Raw genomic sequence first — 22,546 nt, 5'->3', positions numbered from 1 at the left:
TCTTAGTCGGCTTCTTATTCCCAAACTGACTATCATGTCTTGCTTCTTCCAGTTTTTTTATTTGTACGACCATGTATTATTTTCAAGAATAATTTGAGAACTTAACTTATTAATGACATACGCGGCAGAAAGAAACACGACCCCACACAGAGAGAACAAAAAGATTGCTCGAAACAGCGGAGATGAAAACCCTTCGAAAAATCGATGGTAAGACTCTATGAGACAGAGCTAGAAGTACAGATTTACGTCGAAGATGCAAGGTGGCAGTGCCGCCGCTACCATGTGTGCAAAGTGTGCATCGCACACGGGCGGCCGATTATAGGGGCGGCCAAAATCAGGCCACTGATGATAATACTTTTTTTTTTAAACTAAAATAAATTAAAAAAATTAAATAGTAATGATTCAGATATTTCTATAAACTCTAATATTCCAAACAATCTAAACAAAAATGCCAGAAAATGTTAGATATTTATTATATGAACTGCCCTTTTGCAGCTGTAAGTAGTCATAACGTAGTTCCGGGAATACTTTTTAATTCAAAGTGCCTGGCGGCTTTCGGACTTTAAGATATTTTTATTTACGTGAGCCATATGCGATTTTTTCAAATTGTGTACATTTATTATTTGTTAAGATAGTATCTACGACACGACAATATAGTCTAAGAGCTAGAGCCGAAAAATCATCGTCATAAGTAATATGGAGTTTGGCATGTGAAATGTATCTATTGTATATTGATAATTATGACCCCTTTCAGGCTGACACCTCAGTGGATACAGGAAGTAGCAATAAGGGATGAAAGGGGAAAGTTAGTGTAGTCTTTAAAGGTTTTCACCTCCTATTTTGTTAAACCTCCATCGATTTGCATAAAAATTGGTGACTAGTTAGAGCATACCCCAAGAAATAAAAATGGTTTGGTGCCAACTTGCACTTTTACCCTGGGGGTGGATACCACCCCTTCTCGGGGGTGAAAACTATTTTAATAAAAATAACCTCACAAATCCATAGAGGGACAAATTATAAATAAAATTTGTTATATCATGTTATTAAAATAAATCAATACTTTTTGAGTTATTAAACATCAAAGATTTGTCTGTTTAAGAGCACATGCGTGAAGTTACGGATGATAAAAAGAACATATTAATTAATTGTATATTACTAAAACATTATTTTTATATTATTTCGATATTATAAATTTAGCAAAAGTGTATTCGAATATGTCAAATGTACCCATTATTGGACACCCCCACTTTCTGGACATATTCAGTTTATATTGATAGAAAAAATTCAATTAAATATCGAAATAATATAAAAATAATATTTTACTAACATATAATTAATTAACATGTTCTTTTTATCATCCGTAACTTCACGCATATGCTCGTAAATAGACAAATCTTTGATCTTTAATAACTCAAAAAGTATTGATTTATTTTAATAACATGATATAACAAATTTTATTTATAATTTGTCCCTCTATCGATTTGTGATGTTATTTTTATTAAAATAGTTTTCACCCCCGAGAAGGGGTGGTATCCACCCCCAGGGTAAAAGTGCAAGTTGGCACCAAATCATTTTTATTTCTTGGGGTATGCTCTAACTAGTCACCAATTTTCATGCAAATCGATGGAAGTTTAACAAAATAGGAGGTGAACACCTTTAAAGACTACACTAACTTTCCCCTTTCATCCCTTATTGCCTCTTCCTGTATCCACTGAGGTGTCAGCCTGAAAGGGGTCATAATTATCAATATACAATAGACACATTTCACATGCCAAACTCCATATTACTTATGACGATGATTTTTCGGCTCTAGCTCTCCGTCTAATAAGATACTTTCCGAGAATTTAGATAAGTGCTTCTTAAGTTGCTGTCATTTAGTAATAAAAAAGTCTTTTTTATTACTCGATGATTTAAAAAAATATTATTAATTACTCGATGGCTGCTCTGTTATAATATTGTTCCTTTATGCTTATGTATGGCTATATAGATGGGTTATAGTTCAGTCTAAGTTGAGAATTTGATGATTTTAGACACGCTTTTGATAAACGATTTTGTTTGTAGGTAATATCATTAATTAAAAACTACCCAGGTGTAGGTAATTAATCAATGGTAATATAATAAGTAATGTGCCCGTTTCTTTTGCACACTACTTTATGTCAAATAGGCCTGGATCCCGCGTACCAAACAAAAATTAATAGCAACCTGAAAATTTGTTAATAGCTTAACGGTGTCTAGTCGGGCAAACTTTGATGTACGGGGAATACTGCAACAGGGGAAGTTTTAATTGTGGAACACTTTAAAAATTTGGAACGTCAGATTACGAAAACGTCCCATGTATTTTGTCGGACAGAACATCCAATTGATTTGTTACCCTTTCATTAAAATCGCATGTAAAAATCAGACTGCTATTACTAACCAACATGATTCCTGTCATTTGACATGTTCTTCGTGTTCCACTCATTAAAATGCCCAGTTGGTGATAAACACCAGTCTGATTTTTGCATTAGAGTTTAATGAAATGGTAAAAAATCAATTGGAAGTTATGTCCGACAAAATACATGGGACGTTTTCGTAGTCTGACGTTCCAAATTTTTAACCTGTTCCACAATTAAAACTTCCCCTGTTCCAGTGTTCCCATACATCAAAGTTTGTCCGACCAGGCACCGTTAAGCTATTAATAAATTTTTACCTTGCTGTTAATCAACTTTTTTGGTACGCGGGACCCAGGTCTAAAAGTAACGTCGAGATCAGAGCAATTTTTATTCATATACGCGTTACGGTTACGATGTATCTCCTGCACATTTCTTTAAATACTAGTACCTATGTTGAAGCGACTAAAGTGTTGGAAGGGGGGCGGCAAATATTAAGTTGCACACGGGTGGCCAACACTTTAGCGACGGCCCTGCAAGGTGGACAACATTAATTACTGGATAAGAAACAGAAGAATAGAATGGAATGACCAGATAGTCGAATGACAACAAATAGGACAGCGAGAGACAGTAAGGTCAGCGAGAGACGGTTCCCCAATAGGAATACGATCAGTGGGAAGACCACGAAAACGATGGACTAGAGGCACATTGAAAAAAACAGTTGTTGTTCTGAAGCTATTTCCTTGTGGCATTTTTATGATTAACTATTTAGATGGGAAATAAGCCACAATTAAATTGAAATAATAATTTTATTAACGTTTCGAAGCCCAAATCGGGTTTCGTTGTCAAAATACAAAATACAAAACGTTAATAAAATTATTTTTTCAATTTAATTGTGGCTTATTTCCCATCTAAATAGTTAATCGAAAAAACAGACATAGTCATGTCTATACAAACAGAAGAAGAAAAAAAAAAGAAGAAGAACTTATTATTGATGTTGTTCTGTATTCACTGCAGCCTTTATAGTTTTTATTTTTATGGTCAGCGCAAAAATTAGACAATGAAACCCTTTTGCCCGATTTCACCAACGATACCTAAACAGTTGCCTTATTAAGTAATAGGGAACTTGCACATTTTTTTTATTACATAATAATGTTCAGTTTTGTATAAAAATGATATCAAATGAGAACCAAAATATCACGCTTCAAAAACTCATAATAACTTAGAAGTACAAATTTAAAGTCTTCGGTATCTTAAAATAGGTCAAACGGCCCGTGACGTCACTCAGTTTAACTATATGGTTCCGTTTATGGTTATAATTAGGTATATTCTTCTTCTTCTTCTTTAGTTTATTGGCCTCCACCTATTTTGGTATACCTCGTCGCGAAATATATTTATATAGGAAAAATATTTATATTCTATTAACATTTATCTTATGTCATTGTAATAATATATACCAGTTTGTTGACATTGGAGTTTGATGTAGTTATTGAAGGAAAGGAAAGAAGGTTTACTACGGAAAATAAAACCATTTTGTAAAAGTACGGTTTTCTATGAATAGTTCAAACGATCAAAACACTTGTAACGTCAAATAAATATATTTTCTACTGACGTTTATAACGTCTAATTTAAAATTCTGTTTTTTTTTTTTTTTTTTTTTTTTTGAAAAATGGCTTTGGCAGAGCCAATTAGCCAGACTTGTTTGTGATTGATTGCAGATTCATAGTCATAAATTTCTTATAAACATAAGTACATTCTACAATATTATTTTTATAGATACATTGGTACATTGTGTAGCTTTTTTTATTTTGTTTTTTTTTTAAATTATTTTACTGTTTTTTAAATTTAAATAAAAATTCTGTTTACTTTGTTGGAAAAATGTAAATGTACAAACGAATGACGTCACGACGCGTTTTAGGCCACCTGTTTTAATTTGAATTTCTAATCGCCGTTGGGGGCCAAACGAAAGACAAACAAAACTTTTTTATCTTTGATACATGTTTTAAATTATGTTTTGTTGTGATTTATAACATTTTTTTCGAATTTAAAAATTTATGCAAGTTCCCAATTCTTATCGATTTTAGTTTAGTCTCTCCTAAACGATTCACAGCTTTGTTACAGAGTGCTGTGAGGAACAATAATTGGGAAAATATTGGAATCAACATAAATGCAGTTTCTGAACCACTTGAGGTTTGCAGACGACATAGTCCTTATTGCAGACGATTAGAACATGCCTGCAAACTTCTTCAATACCTTCACAGATCTTATACATGAATATTCAAGGTCTTAAAACTATCTTTTCCAAAACACAATAGATATATGGCCAACCTTGTACTGGCCAAAAATATCTCAACTAATGACACACACACATTGAACAGGTGTAAACCTCTAAATATCTGGGCATGAGATTAAATTAGGAAGAGGCAATCAAACAACAGAGTTAAACAGGAGAATAGGACTAACATGGGTAGCTTACATATACTCCTTCTCAGAGGCATCTTTAGTGCGTCACAGTTTTTCGATTTCTTTCTAACGCATTAAGTTGAAAGTGACAGAAAAAAGGTAAGTCCGTGATTAAAGTCATTTATAACATTTATTCTAGTTGTTGATAGATGGCGCTATAATCGAACAAAAAATGATTTATGTATTATCTATACGACTATAAACTGTACAATTTATAAGACCATACAAATCAAAGAACATACCTTTTTATAAATGAAATAAACACAATTGATTTGTTTTAATAAAAAATTACGATTACGATTCAGACAATTGTCACATTTAACAAAAAAATTTTATGCTATGATTCTCTACATTATTAAAAACATATATTACGTCATTTATGGCACACTGAAAGACTGAGAAGAACTTTAAATTATAGTCGTATAGATTTACGTAATAGGTAAATAATGGGTAAATATCTAAATCATTTCTTTTCCGATTATAGCGCCATCTATCAACAACTGGAATAAATATTATAAATGTGTATGTATTACGCACGTACCTTTTTTTCTGTCACTTGTGTGGCACTGAAAAAAGCCTCTCAGAAGCACCATACAACTGAGGGAAGTGTTTAGATAAGATATTCCCATGTGCTTGAAAAGGAAAGTCTTTGATCAATGTGCACACTCCCAGTTCTAACGTATGGACAAGAAACATTGACAATTACCAGAAACGTAATCAGTGAAATACAAGAGGTACAGAGAACAATGAAGGGAGAGGTCAGTGTTGACTATATCCCTCAGAGACAGAGCTTAAAATAAAATAGGAGAAAAACAATATGTTGCCAGATTCAAAGATGGAAGATGGACCAAGAAAATTTTAGAATCAGACCTATACTAAATTTACCGTCAAGATGCAGTAGAAATAAACAAACCAAGACACGTTAAATGCTACTAGGAGCACTCCCGAATCATAATTTACAATGTCATTGTAAATTATGATTCGGGAGTGCTCCTAGTAGCATTTAACGTGTCTTGGTTTGTTTATTTCTACTGCATCTTGACGGTAAATTTAGTATAGACACAATGCTTATCCTAATCGAGGACGTCCTCCAACAAGGTGGTCGGATGATATCAAGCGCATCCTGCACAACCGTATACAGGGTGCTCAAGATTGGATGCTATCAATTTTTTTCTGGGAGGCCTATGTTTAGCAGTAGACTCAATACGGCTATTGATTCTGAAAAACTATAAATATATACAATACTATTTTATATATGTATGTTTTGTATATCTATTTAAAAAAACTGTACATTTTATATTGGAAATATATTATTATATGGAATGGTTTCCATGGGTTTTGACATTGCCTTTTCTAAGTAAGTAGCAAGGGCTGGTTCTACTACTGGAGCTGTTTCGTTAATCAAGGCTCGTAAATTATTTTTCAGTACCGTAGTTGTTAATGAACCTAAAAAAAGTATATAAAATTAACAAAGTCATATAATATTTTTTTCTAAGTTGAAAATTAGAATTGAGTAAGGGCTTAGACAGTCAAAAACCTTAAATTAAATAAAGACACGATAAATATTGTTAGACCAGGGCTGATTTGTGAAAAAACGTCTATTTTTGGATGTGAGAGGTGGCATTCGGATTTTTGCAGATAAAGTTAGGTGACAACTTCAATAATAATAATTGACTTATACTCCTTCTCAAATATGCCCGGAACATTAATAAAAAAATTTAAATATATAAAAATTTCGAAAAACATCGAATTTTTTCTATTTTCTTTGCTTATAACTTTAAAACGATTCGTTGTGGAACAAAGTCGTAGAAGAATAAAATAAATATAATTGAATTTTGTATGATATACGACTGGTTAAAAATGTCTTAAAGTAGGTATTACGCTTTCTGCAAAATAGCAATAAATACAAAATAAGGGGGCATAATAAGCCTGTTGTTTTTCAATGTTTTTTAACCACTTTGGTGGCACTTAGAAACTTAGTAATTCGCTTAGAAAATTCTTATAGCATACTTAAACCGTCTACCAAATTTCATTAAAATCGACCTAATAGATTTTGCATAATAAATTTGCAATCCAAATTTTTTTTAAAAAAGTTCAAATTTTTTAAAAACTTTCTGAACAAAAAGTGGACCATTTAGAAGTTAGCTAATTTTTTTACATATAAAGAGGCGCTCTACCTATCTAATACACTTTACATCAGGGGTGGGCAAATACTTTTAAGCGCGGGCCAAAATGAAATTTCCAAAATGTCTCCCGGGCCGGAGGACTATAACGCGTAAGTACACTGCACCCGCGAATGTTTTTGGTCGAGTTTTTTTCCTGTTCAAGAAATTTTTTTGACAAAAACACTACCTATCATTACTAGTATGATTTTAAATCATTTGGACAAAGAAATTTGACTGTTAATAATAGATAATAGTAATAATAAATAATAGTATTAATAAATTATTGTCTTACTTGGGTGTACATGCAAACAATAATTTATGCCCGCTAAAATATATTACATAATTTTTAAAGAAATATGGTCCATTATATTATACTATATTAAGTTATAACAAATCCAGATAAAAAAAAAGAAGATATTTAACAAGTGGGCAAAATGAAAAATCTTTTATAGTCTGGATTACGAAAGATTTAAATCCGAAATCAGAAATTCTATCAAGAAGAGAGCAATCAAGATTATCCTTTTTGAAGATGTAACCAAAGAGTAACCTTGAGTAACCAAAGACTCGATCTGCAAATCCGTTATCGGATGGTAAAATCTTATATCCACTCTATTCTTCTTTATAGTGCCGAAGCTTGGACTGTTAATGTGGACTTAATGAGAAAGCTGGAAGCTTTTGCGACGTGTTTTTTTAGGAGAATTTTGAAAATACCACGGACCAATCATATTATGACCTATATGGTGTTGTACAGAATAGGAAGAGATAGAGAACTTTTGACCACCATTAAAAGGAGAAAAGCAGCATATTGGGGACATATACTTAAAAATGATTAGTACGAGTTGTTGCAGCTGATTATGAGGGGTAGAATAGAAGGGAAAACCGGTCCTGGTAGTCGATAAATAATATCCTGATTGAAAAACATTCGCGACTGGACCGGGTTAAACACACAGACGCTTTTAGGAACAGCAGAAGATAGAGACGAATTCGCAATGGTTATAGCCAACCTTCATTAGTGGAGTCGGCACTAAAAGAAGAAGAATATTAAAATAATGGTTATTGTATAAGTCAGCTAATCAAAGATTTTATTTTGCTATTTCTTTAAAGCTTAACGATTTCTACAAATTAATTTAAAATGATGTTATACGCACACTAATACTAAGAGAATAACAAAAATTGCCTGTTGGAGTTTTCAATGGGCCGGATAAAATAAACAAAAGGGCCGGATCCGGCCCGCGGGCCGGCTTTTGCCCACCCCTGCTTTACATAATTAATTTCGGAATATTTAAGCGGTCTCAACAATGTTTTAAAATTATAAACAATTTTTTGGCTTATAAACAAATAGCTTTGTTTAACAATAAAAAATTAATTTTTAGCAATGCAAATAATTAAAACCGGTATAATTTGACTTAAGCTTTCAAATGCTGTAAGTAGAATTGCTATTTTATTTTTTAATCAAAAGTTATTCGGGGTCAAAAATTGCAATTTTTCGATTTTTTGAAAGTTCAACCACGTTTATCTCGAAAACTATGCATCCTACGAAAAAACTTGTGAAAACATTTTTTGCTTAAAATTACCCAAGAAATAAAAAAAATGTTTTATTTTGCGAAAAATTGCTGTTGTGCAATTCCTCAAGTTCTTTGTTTATAACAATCTTATGACAGATCAACTATTACCCAAAAAATTTGTGTTCTACGGGTCAAAATACATATAAAAACTTGGGTAAGACCATCTAAATAAAGGAGGCCGTTGTACCCCCTCCGTGGCGACAGCCCTAATTTGTTTATAAGAAAAAATATTGTTTATAACTTTAAAACATTGCTGAAGCTGCTTAAATGATCCGATTTTAATTCCCTAAGGTGTATTAGATAGGTGGAGCGCTTGTTTATTTGTAAAAAAATTAGCAAACTTTTAAAATGTCTACGTTTTGTTCAGAAACTTTTTAAAAAATTTGAACTTTTTTAAAAAAATTTATATTGCAAAATTATTATGCAAAATCTATTGAGTCGATTTTAATGAAATTTGGTGGACTATTTAAGTATGGTATATGTATTTTTTTAGCGAATTACGAAGGTTCTAAGTGCAACCAAAGTGGTTGAAAAACATTGAACAAAATCAGGCTTATTTTGACCTCTTATTTTGTATTTATTGCTCTTTTGCAGAAAGCGTAATAATTTAAGACATTTTTAACCAGTCGTATGTCATACAAAATTTAAATTCGACGTTTTTCGAAATTTTTAAATATTTTAATTTTTTTATTAATGTTCCGGGCATATTTGAGAAGGAGCCTAAGTCAATTATAATTATTGAAATTGTCACCTAACTTTATCTGCAAAAATCCGAATGCCACCTCTCACATCCACCTCAAAACAGATCCGCCCTGGTCTATGTGACAACAACAACAACAACAACAACAACAACAACAACAACAACAACATACGAACAAAAACAGTACCACGCAGCAGTACCAGAAATTGCGTCAACGCTTGAGGAAGTAAAATCAGCACTTTTGACACTAAGAAATAACAATGCTCCAGGCCCAGATGGCATTCTTGCGGAACTGATTGAGACAGGGGGGAGAACAACTTCATGAAATATGGCAAAATTGAAATATAATATGAAAGCCACATAGTACCCGTCCACAAAAAGGAAGATAAACATGTATGTAAGAACTATAGAGGAACCTCATTAATGCATACAACCTACAAAGATATGTCGATTATTCTACTGCGAAGATTAATTTTGTACGCAGTAGAAATAATAGGTGATGGCTTTCGACAGGGAAGGTCAACAATAGATCAGATTTTTCTCTTGTGCCAAATTTTTGGAAAAGAGTTGGGAATATAACAAAAACGTACATTACATTTCTGTAGATTTTAAATTACTGGTACTTATTATTCCTCAGTATGTGGTCCATGTATGATGTTTTCTAGCTAACCAGCTATCTTTCATTGTGTTGAAAAGTTCTAGTTCCTTGCCTATTCTATGTTGCACTTCTTCGTTTGAGGTATGTGATGTCTATGAATCCTCCAATTTATTTACGGTTGATGTTTTAAGGCTACACGTCTCAACTGCATAGAAAAGAGTAAAGAGTCGACCAGCCGTAGCATTTTGATAAACATAGTCGAATTTCGAGTTTAATTCGAGAATCACATCACAGCCTTTTGATATTTTCCAAAAATTTTCTTGCACGTTCTGGATCTATTCTAAACCTTATTTCTGAGGATTTAGGCTGCTAACGATCTAACATGCCAGTAACAGAGCAGGCCATTTCTCCATGTAAAATCCCATAAGAAATTGCTAAGGTCCATTCTGGTCATTTTTGTCTCGTTTTGTGGTGGAGGCGCGAAGGCTCGTCGGATCGTGACGTGTGAGGTGTCGTTGGAAAGTGGAGGGGGCAACGAATACGTTAACACAAAAAACACAGATGTCGGCATTGCCAAAACGGCATTACAGCATATCTCCGTTGTTATTGGTCCGATTACTACGTGTAAGAGGTTAAACGAAAGAGGACGGGGTAACGAATATGTTAACACAAGAACAAACGCAAAGACAATGTCAAAAGGGCATGTGTCAATTGACAGCTGACGTATAACACGGGGGATATACAAGGTGTAATCAGAAACTAGACATGGCATCATACCAAAAAGAAACTATGACGTATCATAGTGCTTCTTATTCTTCTTTCCGTCTAGGGCAAATTATAATATACAGGGTGAAGTCAGAAAGTCAAACCAATTCCTCTTATTTTCGGTTGTCACAATGATTCTTCTACATATTTGTTTGTGAAATAGGCGTTCACAGTTCTTTGTTATCTGCCAAAATCTCATCTCTCACTTCAGACATGGATGAATTGTCAAAAGAATATTAGATATGTACGACTAAACGACTTAATAACGTACAGAGACGCGCGACCTATCGCTGATAACGTATACGACATAATATAATCATTCTTTTAATATGTCCGAACCATCCATCTCTCAATGAATATTATCAAATACAATGCAACGGTATTGCAATAAAACAATCATTCGAATTCGTTTACATATACACACACACACACACACGCACACTTCTCCATCTGACAATTCAATCAAATCGCCTTCTTATGTCACTTGCCGGTACAAAATTTTCATGATGATCGAACGCCATCAGGTACATCTAACAAAACCAAGCAACAAAACAAACACATTATATTCTTAAACTATGTCCAAACCATCCAACACCTATGTCATCGTAGAAAGACACTCCTTCAGTATATCGCTTCTTGTACAAGGTTTAGTCAAAATCATTTTTCTTCTCTCTCGAAACAATTCTGGAAATTATTGCTGGAAATAGAATATGATTAATCGAAGAATATATGCCATTCTTACAGTATGACCAAACCAACAAACATGCACTATAATATTAAAAGTCAATATACAATATTCTTTTTTGTGATTTAATCAATGAGCATGAACCAGTCTTACAGTATAGCCAAACGATAAAAACGTATCTTACTCGATAAAGATATCAGCTGAACGATCACTGCTCAACAAGGATCTTATATGAACGATCACTACTATACATAGGTCTTCATTGAACGTGCATTACTATACATCAATATTATTCTGTATATGCCTATCATTTGTATGAAAATTACTAAATCGAGAGGGTATTGTGAGCTGCATACTTTATTTTATCTACGACAATTTAGGTAATACTCTCCACTGAACGTACATTACTATTCAACGCTATTATTCTGTATATGCCTATCATTTTTATGAATATTACTGAAGTATTTTGATTTGCATACTATATTTTATCTACGGCAAGTGGGTAATATTATGTTTTTACAGTTTGATATTGAACATCTTCGATAAGAAAGATATGTTGATCATATACGGTTCTTCGATAGCCAACGATTTCCCCTGATCATGTTTATAACACATACAGCTACCAAATTTATTAACCTATTTTAAAATGCGCCTGTTTATTTTGCAAGAATGAAGTACATTTGGGTTTTTTCGGATTGACATCACTTTGGCGTTCTTAATGTTAATTTTCATATCAAATTGCTCACATACCGAGTTGTAGACCCAAATCGGAATCCGCAATCAACACTATATCTTCGGCATACCTGAGCTGGTGCACAACAAATTACCAACACAAATTAACACAACGAATTAACAAATGTTTCGTTGTCCAGGGAGCGAAGGTACTGTTTGTCTTTGCTGACAATGTTGACACAATTGCACAATCCGCCAGAAATATGAAAGAATTTCGCAAGAATGTCTAGAACAATATCGCAATATTTAGAGCTAGCTATGATCTGAGATACATTCCCAAAGCTTGAAAAATGATATTACAAAAATTTAACATAAACTAGTTTACCTTTATCCTTATTTTCCTTGAATACTCCATCAAAACTGTAGCTGGCAATAGTGCCAACCTGAACTTTTGCTGCAACTTTAGTATTTTCTAAGTATTCGATGCCTTTTCTTTTAACAATTCTCATCGTTATGTTGGTACTGATTTGTGTATCCGCTAAAATGATATATATGATGAGTACAGGGCAAAAAAAAGGAATGTTACATTTTATACATATTGAGATTAACACCAATAGAGGTTTAATTCTTATGACATCTAAAAACTACTTATGAGATTCTTAGCAGAATTCTAGCAATTATTAGTCTATAATCTTAATATAATAATAATCTATATTAACTTATTAATTTAATAATGCACCAAAAAACTTAAAACATTCCTTATTTTTGTCCAGTGGCATGCGGACAATCCTGGACCTTCGCCTGGATACAAATTGTTCTTAAAAAAATTATATAGACTGATCTTTCTAGTTATTGTTCTGAATCGATAGTCTGATCGATAGTACGCTATCACATGGCGAGAAAAGCTAAAATTCATGAAAAATTGACATTCCTTGTTTTTCCCCTGTACTCTTCATATACATTTTTTAAGTAGTCCAAATTTGACATACAGCATTGCATGTTAGGCCTGGATCCCGCGTAACAAAAAAAGTTTAATGATAGCAACCTGACAATTTGTTAATAGCTTAACGGTGTCTAGTCGGACAAACTTTGATGTACGGGAACACTGGAACAGGGGAAGTTTTAATTGCGGAACAGGTTATAGGTTTCGAACGTTCCAGACGCGTTAGCGACATCTATCTAAACTCACATTTAAGTATTAAGGATGAATGATTCTGTTGGAATTTTATCTAGATCAGCGAGCAGGTGATAAATGTATGTTGTTTGTAGATTCTCCCATTGTCCGGTATTTATCGGCCTATCTCTTTATAAATCCGTAAAAAGCTCAGGCAATAGATACCCAAGTAGCACCGAACGGGTTTGTTAAGTCTTTTAAGGATGCTTTAAAACTGTAGAATAAAACTAAAATTAAAACCATTTGGTTTTTAAGTAAACCTTAAGGTTGCAATAAAACCGCTTTCAGCATAAAAGGGCCCACTCTGAAAGAGGTCAATAAAACCAAAAATAAAAACCTTAAAACTTAGTTTTCTTAAGCAACTGGTTTTAAAGCTGCTGTGAAGGTGCTTTTAAAACCATGTTAAAAGACACTTTCAGTGCAAACAGTTTTTTAGCAAACTTAAAAAGGTTTCTTAAATGGAGACTTTTAAAGACAATTTACCATATTAAATGATTCTTTAAACCCATATACTTCCATATAGGCCAACAAATTTTTACATGCGTTATGATAGGTAGATACGTATTTGTAACCATAAAATAATAAAAAGTACTTGGTTATTTCAGACTCTCAAGAAAGAAAAACACTTGCGCACCCAACTTTATTGATAATGTTAACAAAAACAGGTCTAAATAACTCACGCGCCCTAAAATTTCTGACTTTTGGCGATTAAAAAATAAAAATAAATAAAAAAATTTGAATCCGAAAGATATCAATTTAAAAGAAAAATAATTTTATCTACAATGTTAATGTTTTAAAGTTAAAATAAATCGAATTTATGTCTTTAAGTCGCTTATTTATAATTTTTATGTAAGGATTATATTGTAATCTATCATGGCTTTCAGCATCTCCAGAAAGCAATATGGCCGAAATCCAAATAAAACTATTTAGTCTATCGACAGAGAATTGTTAAGATCAAATGGTTTTATACCTTTCCAAGAGCATATATTCTGCGTAAAAGCAAGGTTGCCTTGAAATTAAAACCGTTTAGTTTTAATGCTGCTGGCAATAATGCCACTCAGTTTTAATGTGAATCTAACCTAAAATCTAGGCGTCGTAGTGCTGTGTGTTTTGTATTTTTCTTTTAAAATGACCAGTTCATTTCTATTTTAAGTACTTGCGACTTATTTCTTCCATACTAACTGTACATACACTACTACAACACACTGCACCACTGTTTCGCTCTAAAACAAATGGCCGACCATTTTGGACATGAAAGAAGAGGAGATGAGTTAAGTTTTATTGTTTCTAACAAGAAGCATAGTTTAGTCTTTGCGATAACCAAATTGATTCAGTTAAGAGCGTTTGGTTTTAATATAGCCTACTAATTGCTTTTAAGAAAGCAACTTTAAAGAAAGCGAAAAAAATAGTTTTAAGGCATATGTTTTACTGACATAATAGTCTTGAGATCAAGTAGTTTTAATAGTAAGTTTTATTGGTCATATTAAGGGTATCTTTAAAACTGCAATAAAACTAAAAGGTCACAAACTAGAATCTAATAAAACCAAACAGTCCGGAAGTTCTTCATAAAAATGATTAGTTTTAAAGTGAACTGAGAATTAACCATTTTAAAACTACAATAAGTCAAATTAACTATTAAGATTAATTAGTCTTATTTGATACTCTTATTATATACTTTAAAACTAGTGACAAATGCTTAACAGTTTTAAAGTTTTGGCAGTATATCTACAAGGTAACTTTAAAACCATTATCTTGTTATTTACCACAATAAAACCTTTATAAACCTTAAATAAAACTAAAATGTTTTTATTGTGCTACTTGGGTAGTCACCAAGGATTCTGCATTCTGACCTATAGAGAATTTTCTCTGTCTCTAGATAGACGTCGCTAACGCATCCGTACGCATATTTCATTATTTTGCATAGTGGGACAGCCAGATTTAGTTCGCTTTGGGATATATGTAGTCCGTTCTTTAACGGTAAAATATTGCAAAATCTCTAAATTTTAAAGAACCGCTTAGATTGACATGAAATTTGGCATACACATAGCTAACAAGTCAAAGAAAAAAAGTGATATTGTGCCGATATGTGTTTTTACCCTGGGGGTGGTTTTCACCCCCTCTTGGGGGTGAAAAAATATTCGTCCAAAGAAAGTCAGGAAATGGATAAACTGGCTAATTTTAAGTAACTTTTGTTCTATAGAGTTTTTTCACTAAGTCAATACTTTTCCGAGTTATTTGGCAGTGAATATGTTCATTTTTTCAACAAAATAACCACGCTTTTAGACGGTTTTTCGCAAATAACTCAAGTAGTAAGTATTTTGTCGAAAAAATATTCTCAGCAAAAATATAGCCTGTAAAAATTAAAAAAAAAATGGTGTATATATCACGTCTCTACACCCAGTAGAAGCAGAGTTATAGCTAATGAAAAATAGGTTTATATTCGTCAAATTCCAAATAGAATACTTTAACGTGAAATAACCAGAAATGAAGCACATTTCGGGGAAAACTCATTACAAATTATTTAAAGTGTTTAAAAAAGCTTCATTTTTGTTTTATAAAAAAAATTTCTAGCATCAAAATTAAACAAGTTACGCTCAAAATAAAGTTAGTCCCTTTTGGTTTTGGTAAAAATATCGAGAAAATCACCCCCTTATTAGTATCTTAAATGAACTTAATCGTTACGACTTCACAAGTTTCTTGAATCATGTAGGTATATATTGTTTATATGATCTGTAAGTTTCATCGGTTCACAGTCCTTATTATTGAAAGGACTGTAGTTAAAAGGGGTTGAACGAATCACAAATCACGAATGTATGCAAATTTAGAAACACCAAATCTTAATCAATTTTTGTCTAACAGAAAAACAAAAAAATACATGATATTCAGAAAAGCAAATCTGACTTTTTTGTTTTTCGAGATTTTTGGTATCTCTAACAATTTTTAAGTTATTTTGAAAAAAAGAATATTTTTCAAAATTTAAATTTTTAAAAATTTTATTTTGAAACCAAATTTTTTCAAAAATAAGCACTTTGAATCGATGGAACTTACAGATCATATAAACACAACATAAGTAAAATAATTTGTGGAGCGGTAACGATTAATTTAATTTAAGTTGCTAATTAGGGGGTGGTTTTCCCGATTTTTTTTTGCAAAAACAAAAGGGACCAACTTTGTTTTGAGCGTAACTTGCTTAGATTTAATGCTAGAAACTTTTTGTAAAAACAGAAATAAAGCTTTTTTTAAACGCTTTAAAAAAGTTATACTAGATTTTCCCCAAAAAGTGCTTAATTTTTTGGATATTTTACATTGAAATATTCTATTTGAAATTTGGTGAATATGAATCTAATTTTTATTGGCTATAACTCTGGTTCTACGAGATCCAGAGACCTAACGCGTACACTATTTTTTTACTTTTTTATAGGCTATATTTTTGCGAAGAACGTTTCTTTCGACAAAATACTTTTTGAGTTATTTGCGAAAAACCGTCTAAAAATGTGGTTATTTTGTTGAAAAATGAACATATTCACTTGCGAATAACTCGAAAAGTGTTGACTTGGCAAAAAAGCTCTATAGAACAAAAGTTACTTAAAATTAGTCAGTTTACCCATTTCCGGACTTATTTTGGACATATATTTTTCACCCCAAGAGGGGGTGAAAGTCACCCCCAGGGCAAAAGCACACATCGGCACAGTATCACTTTTTTTCTTTGACATATGCCAAATTTCATGTCAAGACAAGCGGTTCTTTAAAATTTAGAGCAAAAACCGTAAAAGAATGGACTAATACACCACAGACCGCTCTGAAGATACTGAAAAGTAGAGACCTAGGTCAGCCGATGGTGGTAGCTGTCTATCCTTAAATATAAGATTGTTTTTCGCATGTGAAATATTGAAAATTGATTAATATTGAGTAGTGTAAAAAGCATACTTATGTTCACGTATAAGTTACCAGCTCCTTTAATATTTGCAAAGAATAAATTTCCAACCAAATCAAATTCTGCTTCTAGGTAAATATGTTGCCAATCTACAACTACGTAAGATGTTAGTTCTTTAGGATCGAACCTAAAATAAATAGTATTATAAACAAAGTCAATTATTTAACACATAATATAAAAATAATAGAAATTGTTAATTGGAGTATTACGAACAAACATCTAATATATCAATATAATCTAAAACTTTTTCGGTAGCATTCAGGAACTCATCAATAACTCCAGGGAACTGTCTTCGGGGGCATTCTTCAACAATGTGACGAACGGTCTGTCGGTGCACACCACCATCAAACTCAGGAGTAAGGGCTTTTTCCTTTTCCCCATCTATGTAACCTGTCAGCACATATATCACTGCTTGTTCTTATTCTATTCAGCGTTGTCCATGTATTACGGTACAGTTCAAAGCCTGGCGGTTTCTGATGAAGGCCATTTTGTGTACTTTCTCTCATGTGGTGTGTTGCTTTGCCATTGTCTTTTCCAGGTGTTGACGAGGCTAAAATTTTCCTGATGTAAAGATGTGGCCCTTAACAATAACAGATATCTGGAGCAGAGTCTAATCATTTCGATGTCAAACTTATCATAATTGATGGATCATTGATGATTAGCCTTAACTTTTCTTTCTAAATTGAGAAGCCAATAGTTCGGTGTTGGTCTAATTGTACCTGAGATTATTCCCATCGTCTGGTCTAATTGGGTGTTAACCAAGCCCGGCCCTAGGGATTTTTCCGCCTTGGGCAAGCTCGGCGATCGACGCCCCCCTTGATTTACCACCTTCTTTCAGCAATCGCCAACTTAAATCAAGATTGTATTTTTATTCATATGTGCTTTGTGCTAAATTAAATTAAATGCTAAGTAAGTAGCACTCGTCTTGCCTTAGCACGGGAAAAGTCTTTTAATAATAATTCTCCAAGATCCAGTGACTCAGCTATTTCGTGTTCAATAGAGATTGTCGCTAGAGCACTCAAAAGTTCCTGAGTTGATCTTAAGTAATTTTTTATTAGATTTAGCTTGGAAAAGCTTCTTCCTTCAGAAATCACTGTCACTGGTAGGGTTAATAAAATCCTCAAAGCAACACTAAGATTGAGTGCGAAATCAAAATCATACTCTAATCATTTTCAGGGTCTCTTCAGGTGTACTCTTGGGCTTCACAATCGTGGAAAGTACTTTGAGTTCATGTTTTAGATCAGCATAATTTAAATCTTTTGACTCATCAAAAGTTAAAGCATCACATAGCCTAAAACATCTATCTGATAAATAACTAACAGTCATAACCTTAATTTGGTTTATGTCGTAAAAAGCTCAAAAATTTTACCCTGGCTCTTAATTTGCTGAAATCTATCACTTAACGTATTAACGATTGTGTCTATAGTCGAGGCATTGAAGGATTGAAGTGTCGATTTTTTTGCAGTAAGACGGATTTTAATGCCGATTGGTGCGTTGGATTCGTGAGAATATCAGGAAATTTTGTGAACTAATGTAATGAATAAGAAATCTCAAATTGCGTCTGTGCATAAGAAAAATACATTTCAAAAATGCATTTCGGTAAATAGTGGAAAAAATTGACTCAATTTTCTTAATCGGGGGTTTTTGGGGTCTCTGAAAACGAATATGAGGTCGGCGAGAGTGTGCAAACTACCTGGTGCCTGCAGCGGGTGTAATAAACGTCTTCATCTGGAGTATTATGGTAATTTGTTAAATAATTGGCCCAAACTTGTAACTCGGCGGTTTTTGGGGTCGCTGAAAATGAATATGAGGTCGGCGAGAGTATGCAAAATACCTGGTGCCTGCAGCGGGTGTAATAAACGTCTTCCTCTGGAGTATTATGGTAATTTATCATATAATTAGTTTAAACTCGTTACTCGGGGGTTTTTGGGGTAATCTATTTTCTTCGATGTAACTATAGTGATCGAAAAGGGAGGTATTTTTATTATAAATAAACATAAATTTTTATTAATATAATATATTTACGGTTAAAAAAGTTCATTATACAAAATTTATCGTAATTTATCTTTAAAATTCATTTTCTTCATCATTATCATCTTCTTCTTCATTATTGCCTTCCTCTCTCGAGTCCAATGCAATATTTGTGCAATCAGAGCCTGCACAATTTTTGCAGGCTAAAAACAAACTAACCCATGCTTCCTGCACCCGCATGAGTTGCCTCAGTCTGACTTACGACTACAGAATATTAAATTTAAAATGTTTGGAGGACCAGGTGGCTGAGTCATTCTAACTGGAATTAATACATTATTTTGTAATTCCCATCCCCAATCGGTTGGGTTCATGTTACTGTCCTCTCCATGCAGCCAAATTTGTGTTTGTAAACATAATGCTGGGTAAATGCATCAACAGATGAAATAATTATTCCAATGACATTCTTTTTATTTTTTGCAATAGCCATTAAGTACATTCTGTATCTAGTAATTTTCTCTCAAGGCAAAACCACATCATCCACTTGCGCCTTAATTCAAACTGCTTTAGTCGTTGTGATATTTATTTTCAGTGACCCCAAAGACCCCCGAGTAACAAGTTTGGGCCAATTATTTAACAAATTTGCATAATAGTCCAGAAGAAGACGTTTAACACCTGCTGCAGGCACCAGGTAGTTTGCACACTCTCGCCGACCTCATATTCATTTTCAGCGACCCCAAAATCCCCCGAGTAATGAGTTTAAGCCAATTATATGGTAAATTACCACAATACTCCAGAGAAAGACATTTATTACACCCGCTGCAAGCACCAGGTAGTTTGCACACTCTCGCCGACCTCATATTCATTTTCAGCGACCCCAAAAACCCCCCGAGTAACGAGTTTAAGCCAATTATATGATAAATTACCACAATACTCCAGAAGTCGACTTTTATTACACCCGCTGCAGGCACCAGGTAGTTTGCACACTCTCGCCGACCTCATATTCGTTTTCAGCGACCCCAAAAACCCCCGAGTAAGAAAATTGAGTCAATTTTTCCCACTATTTACCGAAATGCATTTTTGAAATGCATTTTCCTTATGAACAAATGCAATTTGAGATTTCTTAATCATTATATTAGTTCACAAAATTTCCTGACATTCTCACGAATCCAACGCACCAAACTGCATTAAAATCCGTCTTACTGCGCCAAAAATCGACAGTAAGGCCTTTTTTTGTGCGTCAATGTCTCGACTACTATAATTTTTAAATAGAACGTTAATATAATAATGAATACGTCCATATTTTCATCTTCAGCCTCATAGCCAAATTGTCTTTTCACTTTCCTCTTTATTGCTGTTACTGTGCCCCCGATTTTCGGGTTCTCAATTTCTAACTTTGATAGTTTTCTTGATGGAGTCTTTTGCGTCTGTTCAATAGCCCTGGAGTTTTAAATCACTTCTGAGAGACTTAAAAATGGATTTCGGTTTTTTCTAATAAACTCTCAGCTTGATACACCCCCATATCAATACTATGCAGTGACTTATTGACTACATTGATGTGAAGTAAAATGGCATGCCATATTACCACAAAGCAAAAAAAAAATTAAAAACACGGCTTTGATTTGCCAAACAGCTTGCCTCGTGACCATGAGCAACTATTTTATCGTTGTTTTTGTTGACAGTAATTTCTACCAGAGCATAGTAGGTTTCTTCAATTTGGTATCCGATGGGAGTAATTGCACCAATTCAACTTTTCCATCTAGTTTCGGGCAAAGGTTTCAATGTTAGGCTAGAAATATTATTTTTCACTATAGCTCAACGATGAATAGATGCTGAGAAAAAGTCGTAAATTTTTGTCACTCGGGAAAAGAAAGAAACTCCAAACTGTGAGGCTCTAGCAGCATCGTTCACGACTAAGTTGAGTGAATGGCTAGAACATGGGACAAAAACTGATCTAGGATTCATTTTCAAAATTGTGTTTTTAACTCCCAAGTTCTTCCCTTTCATATTTCCCCATTATAATACCCTTGTCCTCTCATATCTTCCAAACGTATTCCCAGTTCATTCAGTTTTTGCAAAACAACTGCTGTAAGTCCCAAGCCAGTGGTTCCAGTACAGGCACATATCCAAGAAAATGTTCTGCAATTTTAACACTTTGTGAACAGGAACCTAAATCGACAAAACGTACAACAATAGTCATTTGTTCCACCCCAGAAATATAAGGTGTACAATCTAAAATTATGCTATAATACTTTGTTGATTTCAAAAAGTCCTCTAAAATTTGCCGCCCCTAAATTTTGCGCCCTGGGCAGCCGCCCAGTTCGCCCACTCCTGGGGCCGGGCCTGGTGTTAACAATCTACCGGGAATGCATACTATGTACTGCCGAGTATACAAGTCTGAGAACGGCTAATCCGAGTATTAGTGTTGAGGAACCCCATGTGACACCACACAGCTTTTGAATTATGTTATTTCGCATTTATAGTTTTGATGCCGTCCTTTGTAGGTGTTTTACTAGAAACAAACAATGTAAAAAATAGTTTAGACCAAGTAGAATAAATATGACTAAAAGTGTCCGTAACCCCCCCCCCCCAAAAAAATTGTTTAATTCTAAGGAGATTGTAAGTACGCAGATGATATAAATTTGATGGGTCGAATAGTAAGAGATACCACAGGACTTTACGTGGGGGTGAAGAAAATGCGAAAGAAATAGAGCTAGCTGTAAACGTGGATAAAACTAAAGTTCTAATACAAATAAGGAAATCACGAAACTTGCATAGTTAGACAATAGACCATGATAATATTCAAGTAGTAAGACAGCTCATAGAGCTGAGTTGGATATACAGATAAGTGACTGACTAACTAACTGCAGACTAGCAACGAGGAGGAAATACAGACACGGATAATGCTTGCTATCAAAGCATACTTGCTCTATCTCAGATATTTGGATCTAAAAACATCGATAGAGAAGTACAATTCAAAGCATACATGTATAAAACTATCCCACGACCAATAGCAATATATTGGCGTAGAGACATGGATCATGACAAAAAAGACAATAAACTGTTCCGTGGTGTGATGATTGCGTGTGTGATCTTATTGTCCACTCTCTCTCCTGTCGTTTCCCCATTACTGAGGATCGTGATTTCTTCCAATATTCCTAACAATGTTTCTCCATTGGTCTCTATCTTCAGCTGCTCTAAGAACGTCGAAGAATGAGTTTCCAGCTGAATGCTTTATTTGGTCAGACCATTTAGTTGGTGATCGTCCTCTTCGTTGGTGATCGACATATTGTGGACAGCCCTTTTTTAATATTGAGTTGGTTTAGAATGGAAACGTTTGTCATATGAGCTGTCCAAGGTATGCGCAGCATTCTTCTCCAGCACCACATCTCAAAGGCATCAATTTTTTGGCGCTCGGATGCGCGAAGAGTCCAAGTCTCTGCTTTGTATAGAAATATTGAGAATACAAGGGCATTCACAAGTCTCAT

At 33.7% G+C, this 22,546-nt stretch overlaps 1 protein-coding gene across 1 annotated transcript in view; it reads right to left on the bottom strand.

The window, feature by feature from the left end:
• Positions 1-6,079: 6,079 nt before the first annotated feature.
• LOC114341819 (uncharacterized) overlaps positions 6,080-22,546 on the bottom strand; it is a 30,621-nt gene continuing 14,154 nt past the window's right edge. Inside the window, exons 3-5 of the mRNA XM_050653702.1 lie at positions 17,084-17,217; positions 12,368-12,520; positions 6,080-6,278 (exon numbers count right to left, since the gene is read on the bottom strand). Coding sequence (XP_050509659.1) covers positions 6,127-6,278; positions 12,368-12,520; positions 17,084-17,217 — 439 coding nt within the window. The 3' untranslated portion in view covers positions 6,080-6,126. The remainder of the gene's footprint in view (positions 6,279-12,367; positions 12,521-17,083; positions 17,218-22,546) is intronic.

The sequence above is a fragment of the Diabrotica virgifera genome, chromosome 6 (genome assembly GCF_917563875.1).
Source record: "Diabrotica virgifera virgifera chromosome 6, PGI_DIABVI_V3a".
Taxonomy (NCBI): domain Eukaryota; kingdom Metazoa; phylum Arthropoda; class Insecta; order Coleoptera; family Chrysomelidae; genus Diabrotica; species Diabrotica virgifera.
This window is presented reverse-complemented; position numbering and strand designations above follow the sequence as displayed.